The sequence below is a fragment of the Perca fluviatilis genome, chromosome 23 (assembly GCF_010015445.1).
Source record: "Perca fluviatilis chromosome 23, GENO_Pfluv_1.0, whole genome shotgun sequence".
NCBI lineage: Eukaryota > Metazoa > Chordata > Actinopteri > Perciformes > Percidae > Perca > Perca fluviatilis.
Window position 1 is genome coordinate 24,593,860 of NC_053134.1, and position 24,226 is coordinate 24,618,085.

The window sequence follows — 24,226 nt, forward strand, 5'->3', positions numbered from 1 at the left end:
TACTTTGCTTGGATTCCCAGGCCCATTCCAACGATTTGTGTAAGTAATCTTTGACTTTTATTGTTAATTGTTATTCGTCGAGATATGCTTACGTGATCAGACTCTTTTTAGATTTGAGCCATCTTGTGTGTCTTTGACTATAGCCTAACTGAAATGTCATTGAATATAAGCCCCACATGTATAAATAATAATAATAATAAGAAGAAGAAGAAGAAGAAGTAGAAGAAGAAGAAGAGAAGAAGAAATAAATGTAATAGTAATAAATAGCTTATAAAGGCCCTATCAGGACCCATTGGCCAATCAGAAAATAGCATCTCTTCATATATATATATATAAAGAGAGAGAGCAAGAGAGAATAATGGTTTCTTTAAAGCACTTTCAGTGCCCAGAAAAGTCCTATATAATTCCAACCCATTATTTTATGTTTATAATCTGTCCTCTTCCTTGTTTATTTTTTCCTATGTTGTCATGAACTTAAATGTTTTCTATTATGCAGGCCACAATTGACATCCTGGTGAGATTTGAGGGTTTTCCAGATTTTATCCAGAGAAAATCCTTTGAACAATCAGGTGATCAGGTGATCAGGTGCTGGATCAGTCAAGATGATTCAACTGTTACTTTTGTTACTGTACTGTAGGCTACTTAAGTTGAACTTTACATGAACTTTTACATTTTTGTATTTCATTTGATGTTGCTTTGTCAGTCAACTCTACATTTTTTCCTCCACTACATGTATTTGACATAGATCAACATTTGATACAAAGGGTAATGTGACAAGCTTTTAAAATGCAACAAATTGGTAAAGTTTAAACCAGTCAGGAAGACACGGACCTGCATAGTCGATAGTACTACTCCTACAACTACGACTAATAATAATAATTTAATCATTGTTATTATGATTTCTATTAATAATAGTGATCAATAGCATTGGATAGACAAACAATTATGGCTTCTCACATTAGGCGATTCTGCTCACACTTTGAGAAACGTGAAAAGTTGTATTAAAAATAAACACTCCACAGATCACTCAACTGGTCCAAATAACAGATCACAGAGGAGGTGGTCAGGATCAGTAATTTTAGTGCCCTTTGTGCCAGTAAGAAGCTGGTCATGACCGCTGTGCCACTGGTCGCAACCAGTGTCTCTAGCGCCCCTAGTGGTTGTGATCACTGGTCCGTGCCAGAGACCAGCTGGTCCCAGGACAGACCACAGACTCGGCTACAACCCCCTCTCCTTCTTTCTTTGGGCGAGTTTGGCGTTTGTATTTCTTATAAATGGGGCTTTACAGCTTGCACTGCAACACTGTCAGCTGCTGCAACGTTTTAGCTTGCTGAACAGCAGATTCCACTTGAGTTGCAATTGTACCTGCTGTAAACTGTAAACTTCAATACTCTTCAATTAGTGATAAATGAATGTTACAGAATTACATAATAATGTTTTATGTTTCTGTTTTACTCCTCTTCCTCTGCACATTGTGTACTCTCTCCCTTGTAAACATCAGTGCAATTAACTTGGGTGTGGGTGTATGATGGCATTTGGTGGCATCTATTGTTTGACTCTTGTATGGATGATTGGCCCTACCTGCAGTAGCAGGTAAACAGAATGGAGGTGAGGACTGTTGTTGCTGGCAAACACTGCATTCAAGCAGTCAGCAGTGTCTAGTTTTACTTATTCTCTTTTGGGCGCTCTCTCTATAATTCCAATAGGCTTTGCTGGCAGGAAGATTGAGTATGAAATGAAGAAAAACTAGTTAAACTGGGAGTATCAGCTGTTCATGAGCAAAGTAACGTCTTCATGCTTGATATTTATAATTATCTTTTGGGCCTTTAAGGACTCCGTAGAATCCAATGCGTACAATTACATTTCAGCAGTGTTGGGGAGCTACTTTGAAACTGTAATTTCTAAACTTCAATACTATTAACTGAGGAATGAATGTTACATAATTACAAAATAAAGTTAACTTTATGCTCTTTCTTTTATACCTCAGACTATCAGACAGCACAACAAGCACTTTAAACATAAATGTTTATACATTTTTGTAATGTATTTATGTATTGTATTGTATTTATTGTATTGTACCAGGTAATTTCCATTTTTATGGATGAAATAAACTTGACTTTGACTTTGTCTCTTTGATGAGTCGAGTGAATTACTTACAGACATCAGTGTAAGTTGTGTTGTTCTTCCCATCGATCATGAAGTTGCTGTCTGTCCAGGTTGCTTTTTTATGCTTTTGCCGCTTTTTTGTGATGATGATGCATCTTTTATTAATGGAATGTGTTGTAAAAGAAAAAATTGGGAAATTACAAAAAAAGTGTATTAGCAAAGAAAGGCCTTAAAATGATAAAAGGAAAAACAATCAATCCTGAATGGAAAGATAAATAAAGGGAAATGTCTCAGTGCTGTTAAGTAAGTATATAGTTGCTTATTATATTCTTCAGTAAGTACTCTTTAATCACCGATACAGTCTTCTTTTTTTTTGCACAACGGTGACAAAATCCTAAAATGATCCATGTCTTTGTTAAAAAAACAGAAAGAAACAGTGTCACTAACATCTCTTGAACGCAGTCTCCCGCTTTCCGGGAGATGCACAGGAAGTGTCATGTCCTTATATGGGTATTTTTGGGGCATTTTCTTATGCTAATTAGGAACAACTGGCATATATGGTATATATGGAGCACCGCCGATCCAAGCCGGTTCCGGTGCTCCAGAGCCCGGGCGCAGCGCTGCTGACCCCTCAGTAATACAGCCTCCGGTAAAAGTGAAAATGAAAATGTTTGTTTTTTATTATTCCCATTTTTAAATCATAGTTGCCATCTATTTTTCTCCACAGCGTTGTTTACTCCTCCACCAGGCAGTGTAAAACGCGTTCATATTTTATTTATTTGAATGGACCTCTTCACATCTCCTCCCCATGTCCGCTGTTTTACATATTTTATTTGCTTACTTGCATGGTTAAAGAAAGTCTTTAAATACATCCCTGAATAAAACCAACTGCAATCAGATTCTAACAACATATTTCTACCTTGTTTGTGGTAGTGGACATCTTCTACTTTTTCTAAAGTAAATATGTCTCTGGTTATTTGTACTTTTACTTAAGTTCTGAGATTCAGTACTTCCTCCACCACTGCAATGTACAAGTTTTCTGCGACTCCGACAACCATCTCTTGAACGCAGTCTCCCGCTTTCCGGGAGATGCACAGGAAGTGTTATGTCCTTATATGGGTATTTTTGGGGCATTTTCTTATGCTAATTAGGAACAACTGGCACGCGCTTTCATTTACGAAGACGTGGGATTCATCAATCCTAAGAACACAGGTGCGAACAATTGTGTTTGTGTTTAAGAACACGTCATGAATCCGACGTAGACTTTACTTAGAAACTTTCTTAAGAACATATTTAAGAGAAAACTTAGGAAGATATTGGTGAATGAAGCCCAATGTTATTTCATGCTTTTATTTATATAATCATGATGAATGAGCTTACCTTCCATAATAATAGTAATTTGACTAAACTCAGTAGTTTTTGGTATATGTATTAACATCACATTTAACTTCACTGACAGAGAACTAAAACATAATAACCATGTTGTTTAATATTTTAACCCCAAGAAATACCGCAAGCAAATAGCTGACTATTTGTTTAATAATGAACCATGTGTTAATTGCAGTAAGAACAGGTGGATTCAGAAAAACAAAACTAGCCAGACACTCCTCCGCAGCTCTGTCGACAATTGCCTGGGTGACTAGATTTAGCTCACTCTCTATGATTGAACGTCTGACATGTCATGTCATGTCATGTGCTATGGTGCAGCTGTCGACGAAGACTATGAGGGCCAGAGCTTGTATTAGAATTAAAAGTGACTATAGAACCGTGGTCCTTTTTCTGGTTGTGGCTGTCTTAATCCTTGTGCTACGTAATAAGGTGGACCTTATTTGAAATGTTTAATTTCAGTCAATTTTCACTATATTGTTTTGAAATGTGGATTTATTTTTGCTTTATTTAGTTATTTTGCTTTCAGTGCATTTGTCTTTGTCACCATCTCCCTGCAGACTCCCTGCCAGTTTCAGCATGAAGTGAACTCCACCATCATCGTCCCGAGAGTTTCCACTGACCCTGAAGCGCATCGAGGATTCTGTACCCTCCAGCCACTGTCCGCTAACGACGCTCTCGAAGAACACCTCCTACTAGACTCCATTGCTTGGCCTGAAATTCCACTCTTGCCAGCTCTTCTTTCCCTGGAGAATACAAGTGACCCAGCTCACAGCACCTTCACCATTCTCCCAGGGAGGGGAGGAGGACAGTGGCACGTAGGGGATCAGCTGGAGGTTATAATCAAAATGTCTGATTTCCAGGGCCGTCCTAAGACGTCTGGGGGAGACTTTTTACTCGTCCGGCTGCACAGCCAGAAGCTAGGTGCAGGCGTGGCTGGACAAGTGGTGGATCATCTGAATGGCAGCTACTCTGCTGTATTCTCTTTACTCTGGGAAGGAGACGCGCAGGTTGAGGTGATGCTAAAAACTATATGTTAAATGTGATTTGACTGTAGGTGTTTTTAATCTTTCTTCTAACTAATTGTTAGCTAAGCCCCCCCCCCCCCTCCCCTCAGTTACTATTGCTACACCTGTTAGTTTTTCACGATTGCTATGACAATTTTTTCAATACTTTTAACAACTTTCCTTAACTCTTAACACTCCAACACACCTACAACACACAATTTGCAAAACAGTTAATTTCTTGCTCAAAATCACACATTGTAAACTAAACTGCAACATTAATTTTCTAAATACCAAAACAATGCAAATATGTCGCATGGCAGTTTGTAATGATAGTGGTGGCAGTTTACCCAGGCTCGTAGAGTGACACTTGGCGTGGCTGGGTAAACTGCCTTGCCAAATACCAGTGTGATACAGTGCTGGCAGAGAACTTTAAGTCAGTATCAGTGCTTTTCCACACATGAGGAGACATGCTCAGAACATGATGTTCTCTTTAGTATTACCTACATATGTGAACAAACATTCTCAGTGACGAAGTTTAACAAATCCAGATTCAATTCAATTCAATTTTATTTATAGTATCAAATCATAACAAGAGTTATCTCGAGACACTTTACATAGAGTAGGTCTAGATCACACTCTATAATTTACAAAGCCCCAACAATTCCCCCAAGAGCAAGCAGTGCGACAGTGGCGAGGAAAAACTCCCTCTTAGGAAGAAACAATATTTTTAATTTCAGACCAAAGCAAGGTTTCATTTCCAGCCCCGAACTGTAGATGTTAGTGAAAAACTCTGGTTCTCTATCCAATCAGGTGACACTGGTTCACTCCAGCGAGGCTGTTGCAGTGCTGAACAGGCTGACCAGCGAACAGCCTGACAGGATTTACTTTGCGAGCCTCTTCCGCTCAGGCTCAATCTCTGAAACTACCATCTGTAACACTTGCCTACGTCCAACCCAGCAGCCACAGTGCAACTACACTGACCTCCGTACAGGCGAGCCTTGGTTCTGCTACAAGCCAAATAAGCTGAGCTGTGATGCCAGGATCGACCACGCCAAGGGAGGATACATACAAAACATCACGGACATCGAGAAGAAGCTCTTTCAAAGGTGAGGGAGCAGAGAGACAGGACACAGGCAGTTAAGATTCAATCTAAAGATCTTTAAATTTAAAAGACAAATCCAACTAATCAGTCTGAATCATACTAGTTGAATTTCATTAAGAACATTGGATAATATTTTCTGTTATTCATTGTAAATGTATACTGTTATCCCAAATTAGTTGACTTTATTAGAAATTTGCGTGGAAACCATTTGCCTTAAACCGTTTAAGTTTTTACACAAGGTGAAACTAAACAGGTCAAGTTGTATTACCACAGAGTGGTAAGTTGATGTTTACATTAGTAGTCATTACTGAAAATCATTAGTAAACTTAAATTATTTTATTCTGGAGTCAAGTTGAAAAATAACAAATTCAAAGCATTAGGCTATACTTATAAAAACTAGAGAAATACATTTTTTTTTCCTTTATAACAGTACAGTTTTAAGAACAATGTACTCTATACATTAGAACCAATAAAACAGAAAGGATAACAATGCACAGATTTCCCCCCCCACATTTTAATGTTTCTGAAGCTTTTTATAAAGTATTGAATGAAGTATTTTTCATACAATGGTCTTGGATGACCTGTAACAGCAAACAAGACTAACAGTGAAAAGAACGCTAGTTTTATATAGTTTTTAGTAAGGCATCTGCCTGGGTCTGATTTTTCCCGCGCAGTCACAGAATGATTTTTTGCAGGTAGACGGTGCTACAGTAACACATTTTGACGGGTCACAGATTTCTTTGTAACACCGGAAAAGCCTCTGTGGTTAGTATCCAGCCAGCTGAGCCAGGTAAAAGATAGCAGGAGATTTATTTATATAGGCCTAATTGTATTTTAATGTTATTTTAGAAGTTACCTGCTGTAGTTATGGCAGCTTTACGACAACAATTGTGGAAAAAACACTACCGCCTTTGTCCAAAGCGGCCGCTGGAATCAACACAAATTGAAAGTTACATATAGCCACTTTAAAGCTATAGTGTGTAGTTTCTGTCTCCCCCATGAGGAATTCTAAGTATGAAAACAACACTGTCAGCGCGTCCACATGATACAAGCATTCAGTGATCGCGCTCGTGCCCCCACCCCTCCTCCACAGTTGCTAGTAGCCAAGGAGGACAATGGCTTGAATGTAATGGACGTTTATTAATATCAAAAAGTCACACACTAAAGCTTTAAGCTGATTATTACAAACAACTAATTTGTAACTAATTGGTAGTTGAGAGGAACTGCAAACTACAAATTACAATTACAATTACAAATAGTTGTTGGACTCATCATTATTGCAGCTTAAGCTTAGAAAGAGTGATGTTTCTAGAGTTTTGTGTAATGATTACCTTTCACCCAGTTTTTCCTGTTTTAGTGTTTGCTGTTTTTGTTTTAACTTAATGAAATTATTTCAAATGCTTGTCCTCCTTTGTTGTACTGTATTTATGTTAATTTTGTAGTGTGTGTAAGAGATTATTTATTGTGTGTTTATCTTTAGTGGTGTCAACATGAAAGTGTACATTCGTGCTTCAGGACCTGCCAAAGTCACCGTATTGCCAAAAAAGACAGGTAAATTTGTACTACTGCCATCACTGAAGAATGTGCTGCAGACAATGAAAGTAAAACAGGAGGGACAAAATGTGGTTAAAACTTCACTTTAAGAAACTTAAAAGGTAAGTTTTTTTTAACCTATTTTCTATGTTTTTGTGTCTAAGTGACTGATGGGAACAACAATCTTTGACATTGGTCCAGTATTAAGAGAGATCGCTGCAATCGGCAGCGGTGAAACAAGCTCCAATGTAAGTTAATAGGACAATTGTGCAGCTTGTATTTACCTTCACATCTTTACATTAGCAGGTCGGTGGCTGCTGATTACAGCATTCACGCTTAATACTGGACCAATGTCAAAGATAGTTGTTCCCATCCATCATTAGACACAAAAACATAAGAAAATACGGTCTAGGTTGAAAAAAATGGTAGTTACCCCTTTAACTTTCTTCTGGATAGCATTCTCCTGTAGAGAGATGTATTCAGCCCAATTTCAGAGGAGCGCTGGGAGCATTGAGTGCTTGGCTCAAAGTGATGAACGTGGTACCAGCTGCTAGCAGTGTATCTAGTAGGCACGTTACTGTATTGAGTAGTTTTGTTGTGTATTTTGTATTTTTCAAGTAGTTTTTAAAATTGGTAATTTAAAATGTACTTGATCACGTTTTGAGTGAAGTATTGTATTTCGCTACATTACAAATCCCATCCGTTATTGAGTAAAAAAAAAAAACTTTGACTAACGAAAACCGAAAGGAAGAAAACAAATCGTGCCTGGAACCACTACAGTGAGGAATGATCAGCATCTAGGCTGCCTACCAGGCGCCAAGTCTTTCTGTAGGAGATTGAGAACGAGATGGAGGTGTATCAGGCGAGCGACAATGGTTCAGAGACTGTTTCAGTAGAAATGCTAGCTGAAACATTGAATTCTGCTGCCCAAAACCATGAAAACAGGATAAGGGTAAGGGTCTTAAATGTCAACATTTTTTGGCTTTGCGCTACGCAGCCCTCCACCCATAGGAAAACCAGGGGCGTCGGACTGGGGGGGGAAAAGGGACTGAGTACCCTGGGTCCTCATGTGAGGAGGGCCCAAAAAGATGCTAGAATGAATAGCTGTGGATGCGGGGGGAACATGCCACGGCCAGCGCAGAGCAGTTTTACCACGGATCATGTGTAGGTGGCTTTATCCTTTTACTTCCTTTCAGGTCATTCAGAGATGAAGTGCAACAGTGTGAAGTGTGGACCCTCTGGCTATTACTACCAGGGTGCGTGGCGAGCACTAGGTGGCACCACAGTTCAACAATTTAACATCTCTGCCATCAGTCAGTGTCTGAAACGCAAAGTGGTCCACATGTATGGGGACTCCACCATCAGGCAGTGGTTTGAATACCTCAATGCAGCACTACCAGGTAACTGATTCACAGGCATTCATGGCAACAGTTTGACATTGGTCACAGTGGATCTGAATCTGTTCCCTCTGTAATACTTTTAGATCTTAAGGAGTTTGACCTGCACAGCTCGAGGCAAGGTGGACCTCTCATGGCCTTAGACAATGCAAACAACATCTTGGTGAAGTTTCGCTGCCACGCTCCTCCTATCCGTTTTGCCAACATCCCAACCAGCGAGCTTCGCTACATTGCTAATGAAATAGATGGCATACCTGGGGGTTACAACACTGTTGTAGTTTTCGGCATCTGGTCTCATTTTAGCACTTTCCCCGTAGAGGTCTACATCCGGCGGCTGCAGAGCATCCGCAGGGCAGTGAAACAGCTGCTGGAAAGGGCTCCGGGCACGGTGGTCATCATCCGGACCGCAAACCCCAAAGCTTTGACGCTTTATGAGACGATAACCAACAGCGACTGGTACTCACTGCAGCGTGATAAGGTGCTCAGAACCATGTTCAAAGAACTAAATGTTCATATAATCGATGCCTGGGAGATGGTCCTTGCCCACCACCTGCCACACAGCCTCCACCCACAACCTCCCATTATTAAGGCTATGATTGACCTTATCATGTCCTACATGTGTCCTCAAAAGGGTGGCTAGATGTGTGTTTGTTGCAGCTCCAAGCCATATCCGGGTAGGGCATTACAAATAATCACTGCTGAATGATCACAACTAATACAACCTCATTACATCCCCCGTGTGTTGGGATTGTCAAGCAGCACTTTAGGATATGCAGAAAATGGGAATGGTCTGGGGTTCAAATCCTGGACGAGCCCTTCAGATTTGAGTAAAACTTAAAGGGAGGGGAGAGAAAAACCACAGCTGCAGTATCAAGTGGACATGATATTAAGTCACAATTAGTATCTGGATGTCTCCTCTGGATCAGCAGCATGTCATCTCACCCTGTTGCCGCGACTTGTTGAAAGCATTCTGCCAGAAGTGTGATCACATCTTACTCTGCTGATATTCCCTAAAAGTTGTCTGAGGAGCTGTATTAGGCTACGTACTTTGTACTAACTTTCTCCAAATTGCAATAGTATTATACTGCACGTCTAACTCTGAATATAAGTATTACGCCACTGATCATTTCAGAGTGATCAACACTACCCTATGATACTAGATCTCATCAGCCTTAGACTCTGCCATGTGTATTTTAGACTTTGGGAAAATATGCAAATTTAGTTAAAAATTATCTATTGATCATAATGACCAATTTACATAATTCATTTATGGTTGAAGTAATTTTTCAAGTAACGCTTGAAAAATGTTTCTTGTTCCAGTTTCTTCAGTGAAAGGGCTTTCTCCTTGCACATGTATGGAGATGATGATATATGTGTTGTATCTCAGGAAAAGTATTTACAACAAATGAATTAGCGGTGGCAGTGGCCTGTGGCAGGCCCGGTGCTGAGCCAGAGACCCAGCACCGGGCCCGCCACAGGCCACAGCACGCCAGGAAGACTTGGCAAGAGACAGGCGGGGCAGGGCAGTGCCCCCCCCACCCCCTGTGTTAGTTCATTTTGATGTTAGTGTTTCAACTTTGGGATGTCTTGCTTTGAGTCGAAGATTGAACCCTGCGGTAGTCGCCCCATTCTGTATCTGGACCTCTCCCAGACCCAACTGGGAGGGAGTTTGTCTGCCGAGGAGTGGCATTTAATTTAGTTTTCTGATTGTTCTTTGTTTTGGGATTTTTATTGTTTATTTTACATTTATTTATATAAGGGGAGAGGGGGGGAGTTGGTTCTATTAAACTTGTGTAAAATATGAGTCAGAGCCACTTGATATTCCAGCTGGGGTTTTTCTCTCCACTACCTTTTAGTTTTACTCATCATCTTCATTTTCTTTTTCTGTGCCCTTTTATGATATCATTGTCAAAATCTGAGGGCTCGTCCAGGATTTGAAACCCAGACCTCTCGCACCCTAAGTGAGAATCATACCCCTTAACCAACGAGCCTACACGTTTAAAAATACGTAATTGTACAAATGTCGGACCAGAAATCAGGTGCTTCAAACTGCTGATGTGGCAGCGTGGGGCTCCACGTTATCTAGTCCAACAGCTCCCTCTGCTGGTCACCATTATATGTTCATCTCACTGTAGATGACATGCAAAACTGTATGACATGGTAATCAGTGGTTGGTTAGTGATCAGGGCCACGTTCAGCCCCGACAAAAAGTGGCAACAAGGTTTTTTAAACTGAAACGGGGGTGGGTTTGACACCCTGTTGTGTGTGCAGGCGCTCTGCCTTTTTACTGTATTACCACGGGTTTACAGACACGTCTCTGCTCATTGGGTATCACCTGTGACACACCCACCAAACGAGAGACACACCCACCAAACGAGAGAAAACATAAAGCTGTTAAACCATGTCGTTCAACACAGAAACTGTAGCCAAACGGTGCACAGAGATTGAGATTGAACTGGGAGCGAATCACACAAATTACAGTTCACACATGTAAGGTGTGTGTGTGTGTGTGTGTGTGTGTGTGTGTGTGTGTGTGTGTGTGTGTGTGTGTGTGTGTGTGTGTGTGTGTGTGTGTGTGTGTGTGTGTGTGTGTGTGTGTGTGTGTGTGTGTGTGTTTTTTTGTGTGTGTGTGTGTGTGTGTGTGTGTGTGTGTGTGACCTGGTGAACAAGTGTAGCATTTTGATTGGTTGTGTTTGGAAAAGGAAAAGCAAGTGACTCCCTGTTAGATTTGTGTGTCTTAGGTAGAGAATTATGTGTAGTGTTTTGAAAAAAAAAAGGGTTTTATGCTATTGAAAACTGAGTGAAAGGCTGAGAAATAGCTTATGATTTTGGAGATTTGGTGTGTAGTTTAGCTCTTTGAGCGAGAGTATTCAAAATGCGTGTGACATGTGAAGATGTTGTGTGTAAGCAGTTGTAAAATAAACTGTAATGAGAAAGAAGAAGAATAGAACATGCACCGTTTCTTAAACAGTTGAATCCTGTTGAGTTGAAGACTTTGATCAGCAGAGGGAGCCAAAGCTTCAGCAGAAAAGTCCTGCTGCAGGTTCCTCTCAGAACACGCTACATTTAGGGACACACACTGCATGTTAGGGTAAAAACCATCAAACTTCCCCAGCTGATTGCAAACATTAAAACAATATTTTTTGTATGACATGTTTTCTGTAATTTTATGTTTACCTGCTGACAGTTAAGATTTTAAACTCAGGTCATGCCAGCGCTTCTCATCATTTGTGCTTATAGTGAGTATAGTTCCTTTTCTGCAAACAGGACTTACACTGTATGAAGTAAAGTGACAACAAGTTCCAGTTTATCAGATGTTTGATATGACTCCTTCTGAAAACAAAGGAATGTAACATTAATTAAAGAGATGCTTTCATCTAAAAGTCTTCAGCCTCTGTTTCTCGGCCTGCTTTTCCAGCTCATATGTCTCTTTTACACTGTGCTGGCACTTCTTTTTAATTCTCAGTACATACTTTTGCAAAGCTTTGTCTTGTAAAACATGTTCTCTTCTCTTTGTTGAAGCAGCCTTCTCTTCATTATGGTTGGTGATTTGTCTGTCCGCCTCTTTGCTCCACTCTGAAATATCTTGACAACTATTAAATATGAAACGTTATATAGACATTCAGGTTCCCCTCGGGATTGTAATAGCTTTGGTGATCTTCTGACTTTACATCTAGCGCCATCATCAGGTCAACATCTGAATGTGTCCAATACTTTGGTTTATGACCAAATATCTGCAGAACTAATTACATTCAAATCAGTCATCAGAAATGAGATGTTACTTTCAGTTTCTGGGGTTTTGGGACATTTGTGATTATAATTTTCTCTTTGTTGATATTTATTTGAGACAATTTTTGTTTTATGAAGGTAAACACAGCAGAGAAAGATCCAGTGACTAACTCACCAACATTATTTGAAATCTGACTCCAAACTGAGATGTCTACCTTAAATAGATTTTTTTTCAACAGAAAAGGCCTTATATATTATGGATAATTAATTTGTATAAATTGTAAACATTAATGTAATTAAGCATTGATTTTAATGTTTGGAAACTTTATAATCAGGACTACAATTTAAAATAAAGGTTGTTAGATCGGGAAAAATGAATCATGAAAACATGCAGTTATTGATAAATTGTTTCTTTTTTTCTTTATTTGGATCAAATCAACTTCTACAAAGTATTTGCTGGTCTTCATGGCTCCACACACACACACCTAGTCCAAATAATAAAACAATTTAAAATGAAACATTATCAGCAAAAAAGAAAATTGCTAAATGAACCAAAAGATCTAAAACTAAATGAAATAATTTTACAAATGAAAGGCGTCGACAACAGAAACAAAAAGCAGATTTTCAAACTGAATAACAATAAAAAAAAAAGTGTAAGAAAAATAAAAGGTATCTGTAATAATGAGACAGCAGGAAGACAAGTGTGGATTAAGATGTTAAATTCAGTGATTTTTCCCTTTAAGAAATAAACAACATGAATATAATCATCTTCTTTATCTCTAGATGCTCGGTTCCATTGTCACACACAGCTTCACTGGTAATATCTTCATTTCATCAGTATGTAAAATGTATGGAAACATCCTCTCAGTGAAAGTGTGTGTGTAGGTGTATATGTGTGCTTTAGTATCAGCATCAGAGAACGACAGCTTTCCTCTGTTCCAGTCCAGAGTCACTCTGAGCCTCTCGAGCTCCGTCTTCAGTACGAGAACATGGACTGCAGAGTATTCACCATCACAGGCCCCCATTGCACATAATCCAGACTTTGTGTCTCCCTTCCTCTCGGCAGACTCTGCGAACACGCCCACGTCCCAGAAACAACTGTCTTTAACCTCGACGTCCCAGCTGTGAATCCCTGAGGTAAAGCCCTCAGAGCCCAGGACACACCAGTGTTTACCAAACCTCTCTGGATTATCAGGAAGCTGGTTTCCATATCCTACGTTCACAGTGGTCAGATCTTCAGACAGGTCGAGTCTATAATGAACAGTGTTTGGGTCCAGAATCACAGGAGTGTAGGAGACCATGTCCTTCATCTTGTTCCAGATGTGGAAGCTCAGGTTGCCCAGGTGTTTGGCCTGGTCTATCAGAACTCCTGAGAGCAGCTGTGGAGCATCCAGCAGGGTGTGCTGCTGGACTCTTTGCACTGCAGCCTTGTAGTTGTGCAGGAATAAAACATCATCAGCTCTCAGCTGCTCCTATGTGGCTCTGACTGTGTCTGAAAGAGCTGCTATCTCTCTGATCAGAGCGTCCATCTTCTCCTTCATCCTCTGACTCTTCTGCTCTTCTTCCTCCCTCAGTGCAGCCATACGGGCCTCCTCTTCCTCTTCTAGAAACTGGCGCAGCTTCTTAAACTGCTCCTTAATCTGCCTCTCTGTGCGTCGGGCCTGGGCCTTCATGTATTCAGCTGTTTGATCACACTTCACTTTAACTTCTTTGAAAAGCTGCAGCTTGTCCTTTACGGGCTCCAGAGTTTTCTGAAGTTTCTTCCTGTGTTGTCGTGCAGCTTTACTGATGGGTCTGAATTTGTGGTTGGAGGGGTTTTCTGAATCTCTGTAGACGAGACACGCTGGCTGTTGATGGTCCAGACAGAAGAGGTTGTGCTTGTCAGAGTTCAGACTGCAGGGAGCCTCTGAAGCTTCCTGATCTCTCTCCAGTAAGAAGGCCTCACACAGGTTCTTTAACACCAGGTTACAAGGTGGTTCAAACAAAGATCTTTTCTTACAAACTGGACACTCCTGTGTTGGTTTCTGCGTCCACCATTTCTGCAGACAGTCTTTACAGAAGCTGTGGCTACATGACAGAACAACAGGATCTCTAAAGACGTCATGGCAGACCGGACAGCAGAGATCCTCCTCTTCCATTTTGAAGCTGAAAACACAGCAGACAGAAAGTACAGTCAGTCATGGCTCCCCTCTACTAACTTCACACAGTGAGTTTACATGCACAGCATGAACCGGGGCATGGTCTCACCCAGGCTTAGTGAATTGGTATGTCAGTTCTGCTCGTACAGTACAGGCCAAAGGTTTGGACACACCTTCTCATTCAATGCGTTTCCTTTTTATTTTCATGACTATTTACATTGTAGATTCTCACTGAAGCATCAAAACTATGAATGAACACATACAGAATTATGTACTTAACAAGAAAGTGTGAAATAACTGAAAACATGTCTTATATTTTAGATTCCTCAAAGTAGCCACCTTTTGCTTTTTTATTAATAAAAGGGAAAAAAATCCACTAATTAACCCTGACAAAGCACACTTGTGAAGTGAAAACCATTTCAGGTGACTACCTCATGAAGCTCATTGAGAGAACACCAAGGGTTTGCAGAGTTATCAAAAAAAGCAAAGGGTGGCTACTTTGAGGAATCTAAAATATAAGACATGTTTTCAGTTATGTCACACTTTTTTGTTAAGTACATAATTCCATATGTGTTCATTCATAGTTTTGATGCCTTCAGTGAGAATCTACAATGTAAATAGTCATGAAAATAAAGAAACACATTGAATGAGAAGGTGTGTCCAAACTTTTGGCCTGTACTGTATACATGAGGGTAAAGGTGAACTTTGGGTTTTTTTCAACCTGGACCCTATTTTCCTATGTTTTTGTGTCTAAGTGACTGATGGAAATAACAATCTTTCACATTGGTCCAGTATTACTAAAGAATGCTGCAGGCTCTATACACACTAAAAGTGTTTTCATAAAAAGTGTTGTGGGTGTAGCGATAGAGATTTCTGAGCTATATCTGGTTAAACAAAAAGGATTTTACTCTTTTAAAAAGGGTAGATCTCTGTGGTTAACATTTCCGTAATGTTGTCAGATGCTTACGTTACGGTCTTTGGAGACACCCGAGGCCAAGTCTGAACCACCATTGTTCCATATCAGGCCAAATGTGAGCGTTGGCTCTGGTTCCTGCTCTTTAAAAGAACTTTTTTTCTCTAAATCCCAAGCCCAACAGCGTCAGTATCCTGTTGTTCGCCCTGATGGGCCATTTATCATCGTTATGAGTCTCCACTCAGACTCGTTTCCATCTGTATAGAGCAACGTTTCCATCTGTATGGAGCAACGTTTCCATCTGTATAGAGCAACATTTTTATCTCTGTAGAGCAACGTTTCCATCTGTATGAAGCAACGTTTCCATCTGTATAGAGCAACGTTTCCATCTGTATAGAGCAACGTTTTTATCTCTGTAGAGCAATGTTTCTATCTGTATGGAGCAACGTTTCCATCTGTATAAAGCAACATTTTTATCTCTGTAGAACAACGGCAACATTTCTATCTCTACAGAGCAACATTGTTATCTCTATAGTGCATCAAGGACATTATTTGCTAAGCAGCTAACTATACACAGCCAGATAGCTTATCTAACAGCTTGAAACAACAACAAAACTGGTAAACTCTTAGCAGTCAGGCTTCTCCTTTTTATGTTTTTTCCTTCATGTGAGTGGATGGATAGTGTGTTTGTACACTATCACTTGTCACCCCCATCTCCCCATCTTTTGGCCGTGTGTCTTTAAGTTCAACACATAACACAAAACCTACGATGCTTCTGTAAGCAAATCCAGCACACACCTTACACCTCAAAGTCAGGGCAGGAAGGGAAAATGATGGAATCATTCAACGGAGTACCCGCCTTCAAGGAAGTTAACACTTGTCAATGGAGCGTGGCCAGACTCTCTGGAGTAATGAAATGTACGAGAGTCTGGTAGGACCAGACTATAATACTATTGCAATTTGGAGAAAGTTAGTACAAAGTAAGTAGCCTAATACAGCTCCTCAGACAACTTTTAGGGAATATCAGCAGAGTAAGATGTGATCACACTGCTGGCAGGATGCTTCGAACAAGTCGCGACAACAGGGTGAGATGACATGCTGCTGAATAAACTTGTTTCTTTATGCAACACATCAGTCAGTCAGGTCCACAGCTGTGGTTTTCTCTCCACTCCCAGAGAGCAGACGCGCCCGGTGGCAAATAGGGGTTAATCAATAGCTCAGCTTAAAAACTATATTCAATTTTCAATTCAATTTAATTTATAGTGTCAAATCATGTCAAATAAAGTTATCTTAACAGATAGAGTAGGTCTAGACCACACTCTACAGAGCAAACATTTGGTGCAGCAGCGGTGAGGAAAAACTTATTTTAAACAGGCAGAAACCTTGTGTAGTGTAGGCTGGTGAATAGAAGAACACCTGAATGTTCAACAAGTGCAGTTTACTTCAACACTAAGCATTTACATTATTACAACACTTCTTAGTAGGAAGCATGGTAGCAAAGCACTGTACATTCAGTAGTCACATTGACATATATAATGGACCAATAGACCCCGTTGCTCTGGATGGAGACCAGTGAAGGATATTAGAAGCACTTTTCCGGTGATCTCTTGCTTTACTGCGCAGCCTCCAACTGAGAGAGACAACGTAAATGTGATGTGAGCAACCTGTCTGAAAGTTGTAAGTCTTCTGGTAGCTGTGCCAAGGGAAATCTCAATCATTCCCAATCTTAAAGAGACGGAGAGTGTAGGTATATGTAAGGAGATAACATAGGCACAGGCTAATTATTGCTAACTAACATGCTAGTTAACATTAGTAATTAAACTTAAACAGCTAACGTAAGTCGAAACTGCCTGCAAGCTTCTCCTGTACTGTACAGTAATTCCTCTACTATGCGACTGTAAGTCACTTGGTTATGACACAATCGTTAGCCTATTTTTCCAAAAACGTCTGCTACGGAGCCATAACGTGAGGTACAAGGTAATGGAGCCTTTTATACATTTACTTAGAAATAAACAATGGACAAATAGAGTCTTTAAACACTTCAGATGTAAAGTTATTCGCTGTCAAAGTGGCGCCAAAATGTATGCTAGTCAGTGAAATGCTAACAGGAGGTGATACCTTTGTAGCAACAAAATGGCGCCATAGGAGGTTCGAGTTGAGTAGTCACCATCTTTTCTCTCTCTCTGTAATCTCTCTCTCTCTCTCTCTCTCTCTCTCTCTCTCTCTCTGTACTCAGGTTTCAACTAATAACTGCTTTACCACAGTGCCGCCTAGTGGTAGAATGCAGCAGACATATAGAGATAGAGTACAACATCTCCTTTTTCTGTAAAAGATGACACTATCATAAAATAAGAGTCAGCAGTAAAGAGCAGATCGAAGGCAAGACTGTAGTTATTCTATGCTGTAGAACTAAACAAAAATATAGGCTACCCATATTTCATAGATAGCATTGGCACAGAATATTGTGAAGTTTTACTTAAGGCATATTAAATATGTAAACAGTGCAAAACATAAGAATTATGTAGTGACCTACAAAGATACAGCTACATAAATACAAAAGTGTCGAAAGTTGGTATGGGTTGGTATGAGTCAATGATCACACTGAATGTAAACGACTGCATTTAATCCAAATATTCGACCACCGAGAGCCGATACAGACCAGGGATAAAAGTGAACTGGGCCACCGAGCATTCTGATTGGATAGGACAACACAGTGCAGTGGCTCATAAGAAACAAACTGCATAATCATTTAACCAAATTATCTGTGTTAGATGTGTTTGTCATACCACATCATAACCCTTTGTTTTGATGTGACATAGGATACCGTATCTGAAAAGACCCTCATGTCATGTGTGATGAATGCTGTGAGGTCTCAGCTGTCTTCATAGAGGGCCAGCTGGTAATATGCATTAGCCAGATCAATTGAAGAGAACTCCTTTGCACCTTGTAGGTTTGCAAACAGTTCATCCACATAGAGCAGGGGGTAGCAGTCTGTACCTACGACTTTGTTAGGTTCACGGTGATTAGTGCACATTCTTATTCCACCAGTTTTCCGTCCTGTGACTATTATAGGTGAAACACAGGGGTGATGCATCAATCTTTTCAATGACGCCAGCTTTCAGCAAGCAATCCAGTTCCGCTGAGACAGAAGCCCTTACAGCAAAAGGCAGTGGTCATAGCTTTTTGACGTGCAGGTTTGACAGTATGGTCGATTTTCACCTAATGCACAAAGCTGTGTGCGCATCCGATGTAAGGAGCAGCAGGGATGCAGAATGCAGGTGTAGAGTCTGAAGTCAACACAGGACCAGGAGGAGCAGTGGACGGAGGTCAGACAGTATTGCCTTGAATGCAGATGTTTAAGGCAGCCATGAGATCTCTTGGGTGCCTTTCTTTACCACAAAGAACGTGGATGAGGAGGTCATAACTCCTCCACTCACTGTGACGTGTATGCATCCAGGCACAGGAGTTATTTTCCTTGGGTAGGTCACCAGCCGACTAGTAGGCGGGACTTATCGTAGATGTGGTGTGGCTAGTCAGAGATGGCAAAAGTACTCACTTCCCGTACTTAAGTAGAAGTACAGATACTTGTGTTAAAAAATACTCTGGTAAAAGTAGAAGTACTGATTTAACTTCTTTACTTAAGTAAAAGTAACAAAGTACAGGCTTTGAAAAGTACTTAAAGTATAAAAGTAAAAGTAGCCTTGCGAATGACAACCACTTTTTATGCAAAGCTACCTGGACCACACACGTTACTAGAGTGCAAGCTGAGAAACTTCAGTGGACATAAAAACCAGGCTCTTTATATGTCATTGTCTACATTTTAAATGGATGTCTGCCAAACATCACATATATGATTATTGTGACAGAGACTGGGACTCCAGCTTAGTAAGATTCTGACTGAGTAGCAAGATATGAATTCAATTGTGATTCTGTGAGAATTCACAGATCCATACTTGATGCCTCCTAGCCTATCTCAAACATCTCTCTCAGATAAGGCCAGGGATGATTGGGAATGTCTTGCTGCTTGTCTGCCTAATCTCTGGGATCTCCGTTTTCTTCATTTTCAATCATGTCGCCGTCCATACTACTAGTGCTAACGTTACCACCATCATGCTGCAATTATTTGCCGCAAATGAATGCAGAATGCGGCCGAATCTGTCGAGTCGTCTTGTAGTGGTGCGTTACATGCAACGTAGCCTACAGTATATTCCCATTCAATTAGATTGAATTCAGTATTGATCACGTGAAAAATAATAACGGTAACTCCAGTGAAATTATTTGAAATTTGCTAATGAGGACTAGATTAGGACCGTATTTAAATCTGATGCTGGTTTCAAACTTCCCCCAGGTGTGTCTTCTATCTTTTGATGCTTGGGAATGACGCGTTATGTAGCAACGTGAAACCTAGCTAACAGGTGAAGAACACAAACAACTAAATCACTAGCTAACCTACTTTAACTGTGCAGGAACTATAGACCAATACAACAACAGGCTTAAATGAACTGACAACATAAGTTATACGACTTACAGTTGGCGGACCACACAATAACGATCTCAACTGATTATCCTCCGGATAGCAGTCTCTCTTCTTTTTTTTCTCACTTTTTTCTGTGTGTACGCACGCTGCCGCCGCGGTGTGAGGCGCGTGTCCGCGCTATTCTCCGACATTACGACCTCTTGTACAAAACTAAAGTAACGAGCCAATTTTAAAAATGTAAGGAGTAGAAAGTACCGATATTCGTGTTAAAATGTAAGTAGTAAAAGTAAAAAGTCGCCACAAAAAAAATAGTAAAGTAAAGTAGAAATATCCGAAAAATCTACTTAAGTACAGTAACGAAGTATTTGTACTTCGTTAGGCTACTTCCCATCTCTGCAACTAGTCTAAGCTCATTGGCAAGGGAAGCAGATGTACTGACAACGGTCTCTCAAGTACAGCACAGTCAGTGTAGGCAGCTCTATCTCATGTTCCTCACTGGTTTTGAGTGAGCAGCAAACACATGCAAAATGTTCAACTTTATTATTAAGATTTACAAGTTGCATTGGCTGCAGGGCACTGAGGGAAATTAACTAAATTTTTTTCAGAACCACATCTGAAACAGCTATGAGAGGACGTAGCATTAGCATTGGCAGCCTTCTTAGGGCGAGTTTGGCATTTGTGTTTCTTATAAATGGGGCTCTACAGCTTGCACTGCAACACTGTCAGCTGCTGCAATCGTTTTAGCTCCACTTGAGTTTTAATTGTAACAGCTGTAATTTGTAAATTTGAATGAATGTTACAGAATTAAAAAATAATGTTTTATGTTTCCGTTTTACACCTCTTCCTCTGCACATACTGTACTCTCTCCCTTTGATTCGAGTGAATGACTTTTAAACATCAGTGTAATTAACTAGGCTGTGGGTGCATGATGGCATGTGGCTCTTTAAAAAGAGAACATCTATTGTTTGAATCTTGTATGACTGGTTGGCCCTACCTGCAGGACTGTTGTTGCTGGCCAACACTGCATTTAAATAGTCAGCAGTGTCTATTTTTACTTTTTAATTTTCTTTTGGGCGCTCTCTCTAAAATTCTTTAAAATTAATCTTTACTGGCAGGAAGATTGAGTATGAAATGAAGAAAATCTAGTTGAACTGGCAGTATCAGCTGTTCCTGGACAAAGCAACTTCCTCATGCTTATTATTTATAATTATCTTTTGGGCCTTTAAGGACTCAGTCGAATCCACTGTGGACAATAACATCTCAGCAGTGTTGAGGAGCTACTTTGAAACTGTAATTTCTAATCTCTATACTCTTTACTGTTGAAGGAATGTTAAAAAGTTAGGTTTTCGTTTTACTCATCTTCCTCTGAAGGTACTGAACTTTCTCTCTCTTTGATGAGTCGAGTGAATTACTTACAGACATCAGTGTAAGTAACTCTTGTGTTGTCTTCCCGTCGACCATGAACTTGCTGTTTGTCCGGGTCAACATTTTTTATTTTCATTCAAAGTGGACAGACACAAAATAAAACTTTTCTGTTCCATTAAATACCCCACCAACCATCCCACCACCAACTATTATCACCTGAGCAAGTTTACCTTCAGGCCATGTGATGACACCAGCTCCATTCATTTTTTTCTCTAAACCCCACAGCCAACAGCGTCAGTATCCTGTTGTTCACGTTGATGGGCCATTTATTATCGTTATGAGTCTCCACTCAGACTTGTTTCTATCTCTATAGAGCAGGGATCTTCAACAGGGGGTCCGGGACTCCTAGGGGGTCCTCAGAGTCATTGCAGGGGGGCCTCCAAATTATTGTTAATTTTTGAACATTTAAAAAAAAAAAAAAAGTCTTAACACGATTCCAACATATTATTAGCTAGTATAAATCCACACTGATGATAGGCTTACTGGCCCATATAGGTAAGGTAGTCACTAAGGTAGCACAGATACAGTTCATCCCAAAGGATTAACTGTTCCACATCATGATTTATAAAATAATTCATAAAATCATGCCGACAATTATTAGGCTATTTGAAAAGCTTGAATAGCTTAGTATTCTATGCAAAAAAGGTATCTATTAAGGCTTTAGGCTGCCCTAAAAGTTATTGTAGGCCCAGTTTAATATACAACTTCATTTTATACAATATATGTAGTAGGGGGTCCCTGATCCGTTTCTGTTTCAGTTAAGGGGTCCTTGTCTTAAAAAACTTTGAAGACCCCTGCTATAGAGCAACATTTCCATCTGTATAGAGCAAGGTTTCTATCTCTATAGAGCAGGGGTGTCAAACTCAACTCCACTGAGGGCCACACTGGAATATAAGAATTACAATAAGGGCCAAACATGTTTAGTTTATTGACATAAAAGGCAGTGGTCATAGTTTTTTGACGTACAGCTTTGACAGTATGGTCGATTTTCACCTAATGCACAAAGCCAGGGACGTGCACAGACATTTGAAGCGGCTATTGCTCTAATGTAGAAAAAATGCACCCCCCACCCCGTTAAACCTTCAAAGATGGAAATGTCTCCAAAGGAAACATTATAATTCTGAATAACTTCTACAGTATAATGTACCTTTAAGTTAAGAATACTATTGGCCGCAGCATCTATCTTTTTCCATATCGCGCTTTTACTGAGATGGCCCTTTTATAGGATCACGCACCACCCTCATTATGTAGCCGTCTGGTTTGTTGAGTGATGCTCTCCCTCCCTCTCTGGTCAGGAGACTTAAGGTAGGTCTCATCTTGAATAGAATTATTAGAATCTGAATAAAGTAACTTATACAGTATACTGTACGTTTCACTGCTAAAAAACTGAACACTGACACTAGTGCTGCCAGTTGATATTTAGACTGTGGCTGCACTCAGTGATTCTGGTTGAGATAACTAATGTTAGGATTTGGCACAATTACAACCTGACTACAGCTAGTAAAAGTATTTTACTTGATCCCAAGGTTCTCAAATGCTCTGTGAACTGGAACTTTTTATATACATAAAATAATAACTAATTCACAATGCTATACATGGCACAGACACAATTTACTGTGTATTTATTATTAAATGAAATATTTGTTTTAACGAGTTATTAGCCTACTCCAACTTAAAGAAAACACTTCTGATAAAGTAGGCCAACTTCACATTAAATGAATAATGTAGGATGGTTGCTTGACATTATCAAATGCTTCTCTCACAGCTGGTCTGCTGACAGTGCAAAGCTGCAGATCTTTTAGCTGCTTCTTTGAGCTCTTTCTCGCTCTTCTTCAGTCGTCTTTGTTGTGAAGGCATACTTAAGCACACAAAACTAACATTAGGCTATTTTTTTTTTTTAAATACAAAGTTCATTACATTAACCAATTGGGACATTCATTTATCATCTAATAACAAAATAAGACAAATTTCACTTTCACTAATGTCACATCTGATTGTTGGTTGAAAACTCACGTAACATATTGACTGTAAACAACGTAGCCTATAACCTAGCATGATTCAAGAACCCAAAACCATCATATCCCTGATTCTCTCTCTGCTCTACAGAATGCACACTCATGTAACTCATTAGCTTTGGCTGATAACATAGCATTTTACCTTAATATAAGGCAATAATGGCGACGTGATGCAAACGTTACAAGCTGAAGCTGCACTTTATTCAAAGCTCAAGTGGATTTTTTTGGTTACTATTCACAGGGCATTTTTCATAATCTCCATAACTTAAAAAAATCACGTGAAGGCAGCAGGGCTTGGCTTTCCCTCTTTAATTTGCGGTGCTCCATGTGTGAGAAAACAAAGTCATGTGACTGGGGGCAGTGGGCATCACTGAGGGCAAGATTGGATGATATTGCGATTTAATTTGATTTAACTTTAGTAATGATTGGCGTATTATTGTATTAATGCAGCCAAAACAGCAAGAAAATAAAAAAATAAAAGTTTATTTAGGCTCTGTCACCAGAGGGGCAGCTAAGCCAATCAGGGCAAACGGGCAGTTACCCGGGCAACAATAGACTGTACCTGTGCACGTCCCTGCACAAAGCTGTGTGCAGATCCGATGTAAGGAGCAGCAGGGATGCAGAATGCAGGTGTAGAGTCTGAAGTCAACACAGGACCAGGAGGAGCAGTGGACGGAGGTCAGACAGTATTGCCTTGAATGCAGATGTTTATTAAGGCAGCCACGAGCTCTCTTCCTAGGAGAAGGGTGCCTTTCTTTACCACAAAGAATGTGGATGAGGAGGTCATAACTCCTCTACTCACTGTGACGTGTATGCATCCAAGCACAGGAGTTATTTTCCTTGGGTAGGTCACCAGCCGACTAGTATGTGGGACTTATCGTAGATGTGGTGTGGCAAAATGGACACTGCAGAGCCTGTATCCACAACTAGTCTAAGCTCATTGGCAAGGGAAGCAGATGTCCTGACAAGGGTCTCTCAAGTACAGCACAGTCAGTGTA

At 40.1% G+C, this 24,226-nt stretch overlaps 1 protein-coding gene across 1 annotated transcript; it reads left to right on the forward strand.

Moving 5' to 3' along the window:
* Positions 1-3,490: 3,490 nt before the first annotated feature.
* LOC120553040 (NXPE family member 3-like) lies at positions 3,491-11,088 on the forward strand. The gene is made up of 6 exons (XM_039791095.1): positions 3,491-3,924; positions 4,053-4,508; positions 5,310-5,605; positions 7,082-7,152; positions 8,331-8,534; positions 8,618-11,088. The coding sequence occupies exons 1-6, from the start codon at positions 3,649-3,651 to the stop codon at positions 9,169-9,171; spliced, it is 1,857 nt and encodes a 618-aa protein (XP_039647029.1). The 5' UTR covers positions 3,491-3,648; the 3' UTR covers positions 9,172-11,088.
* The last annotated feature ends 13,138 nt before the right edge of the window (positions 11,089-24,226 follow it).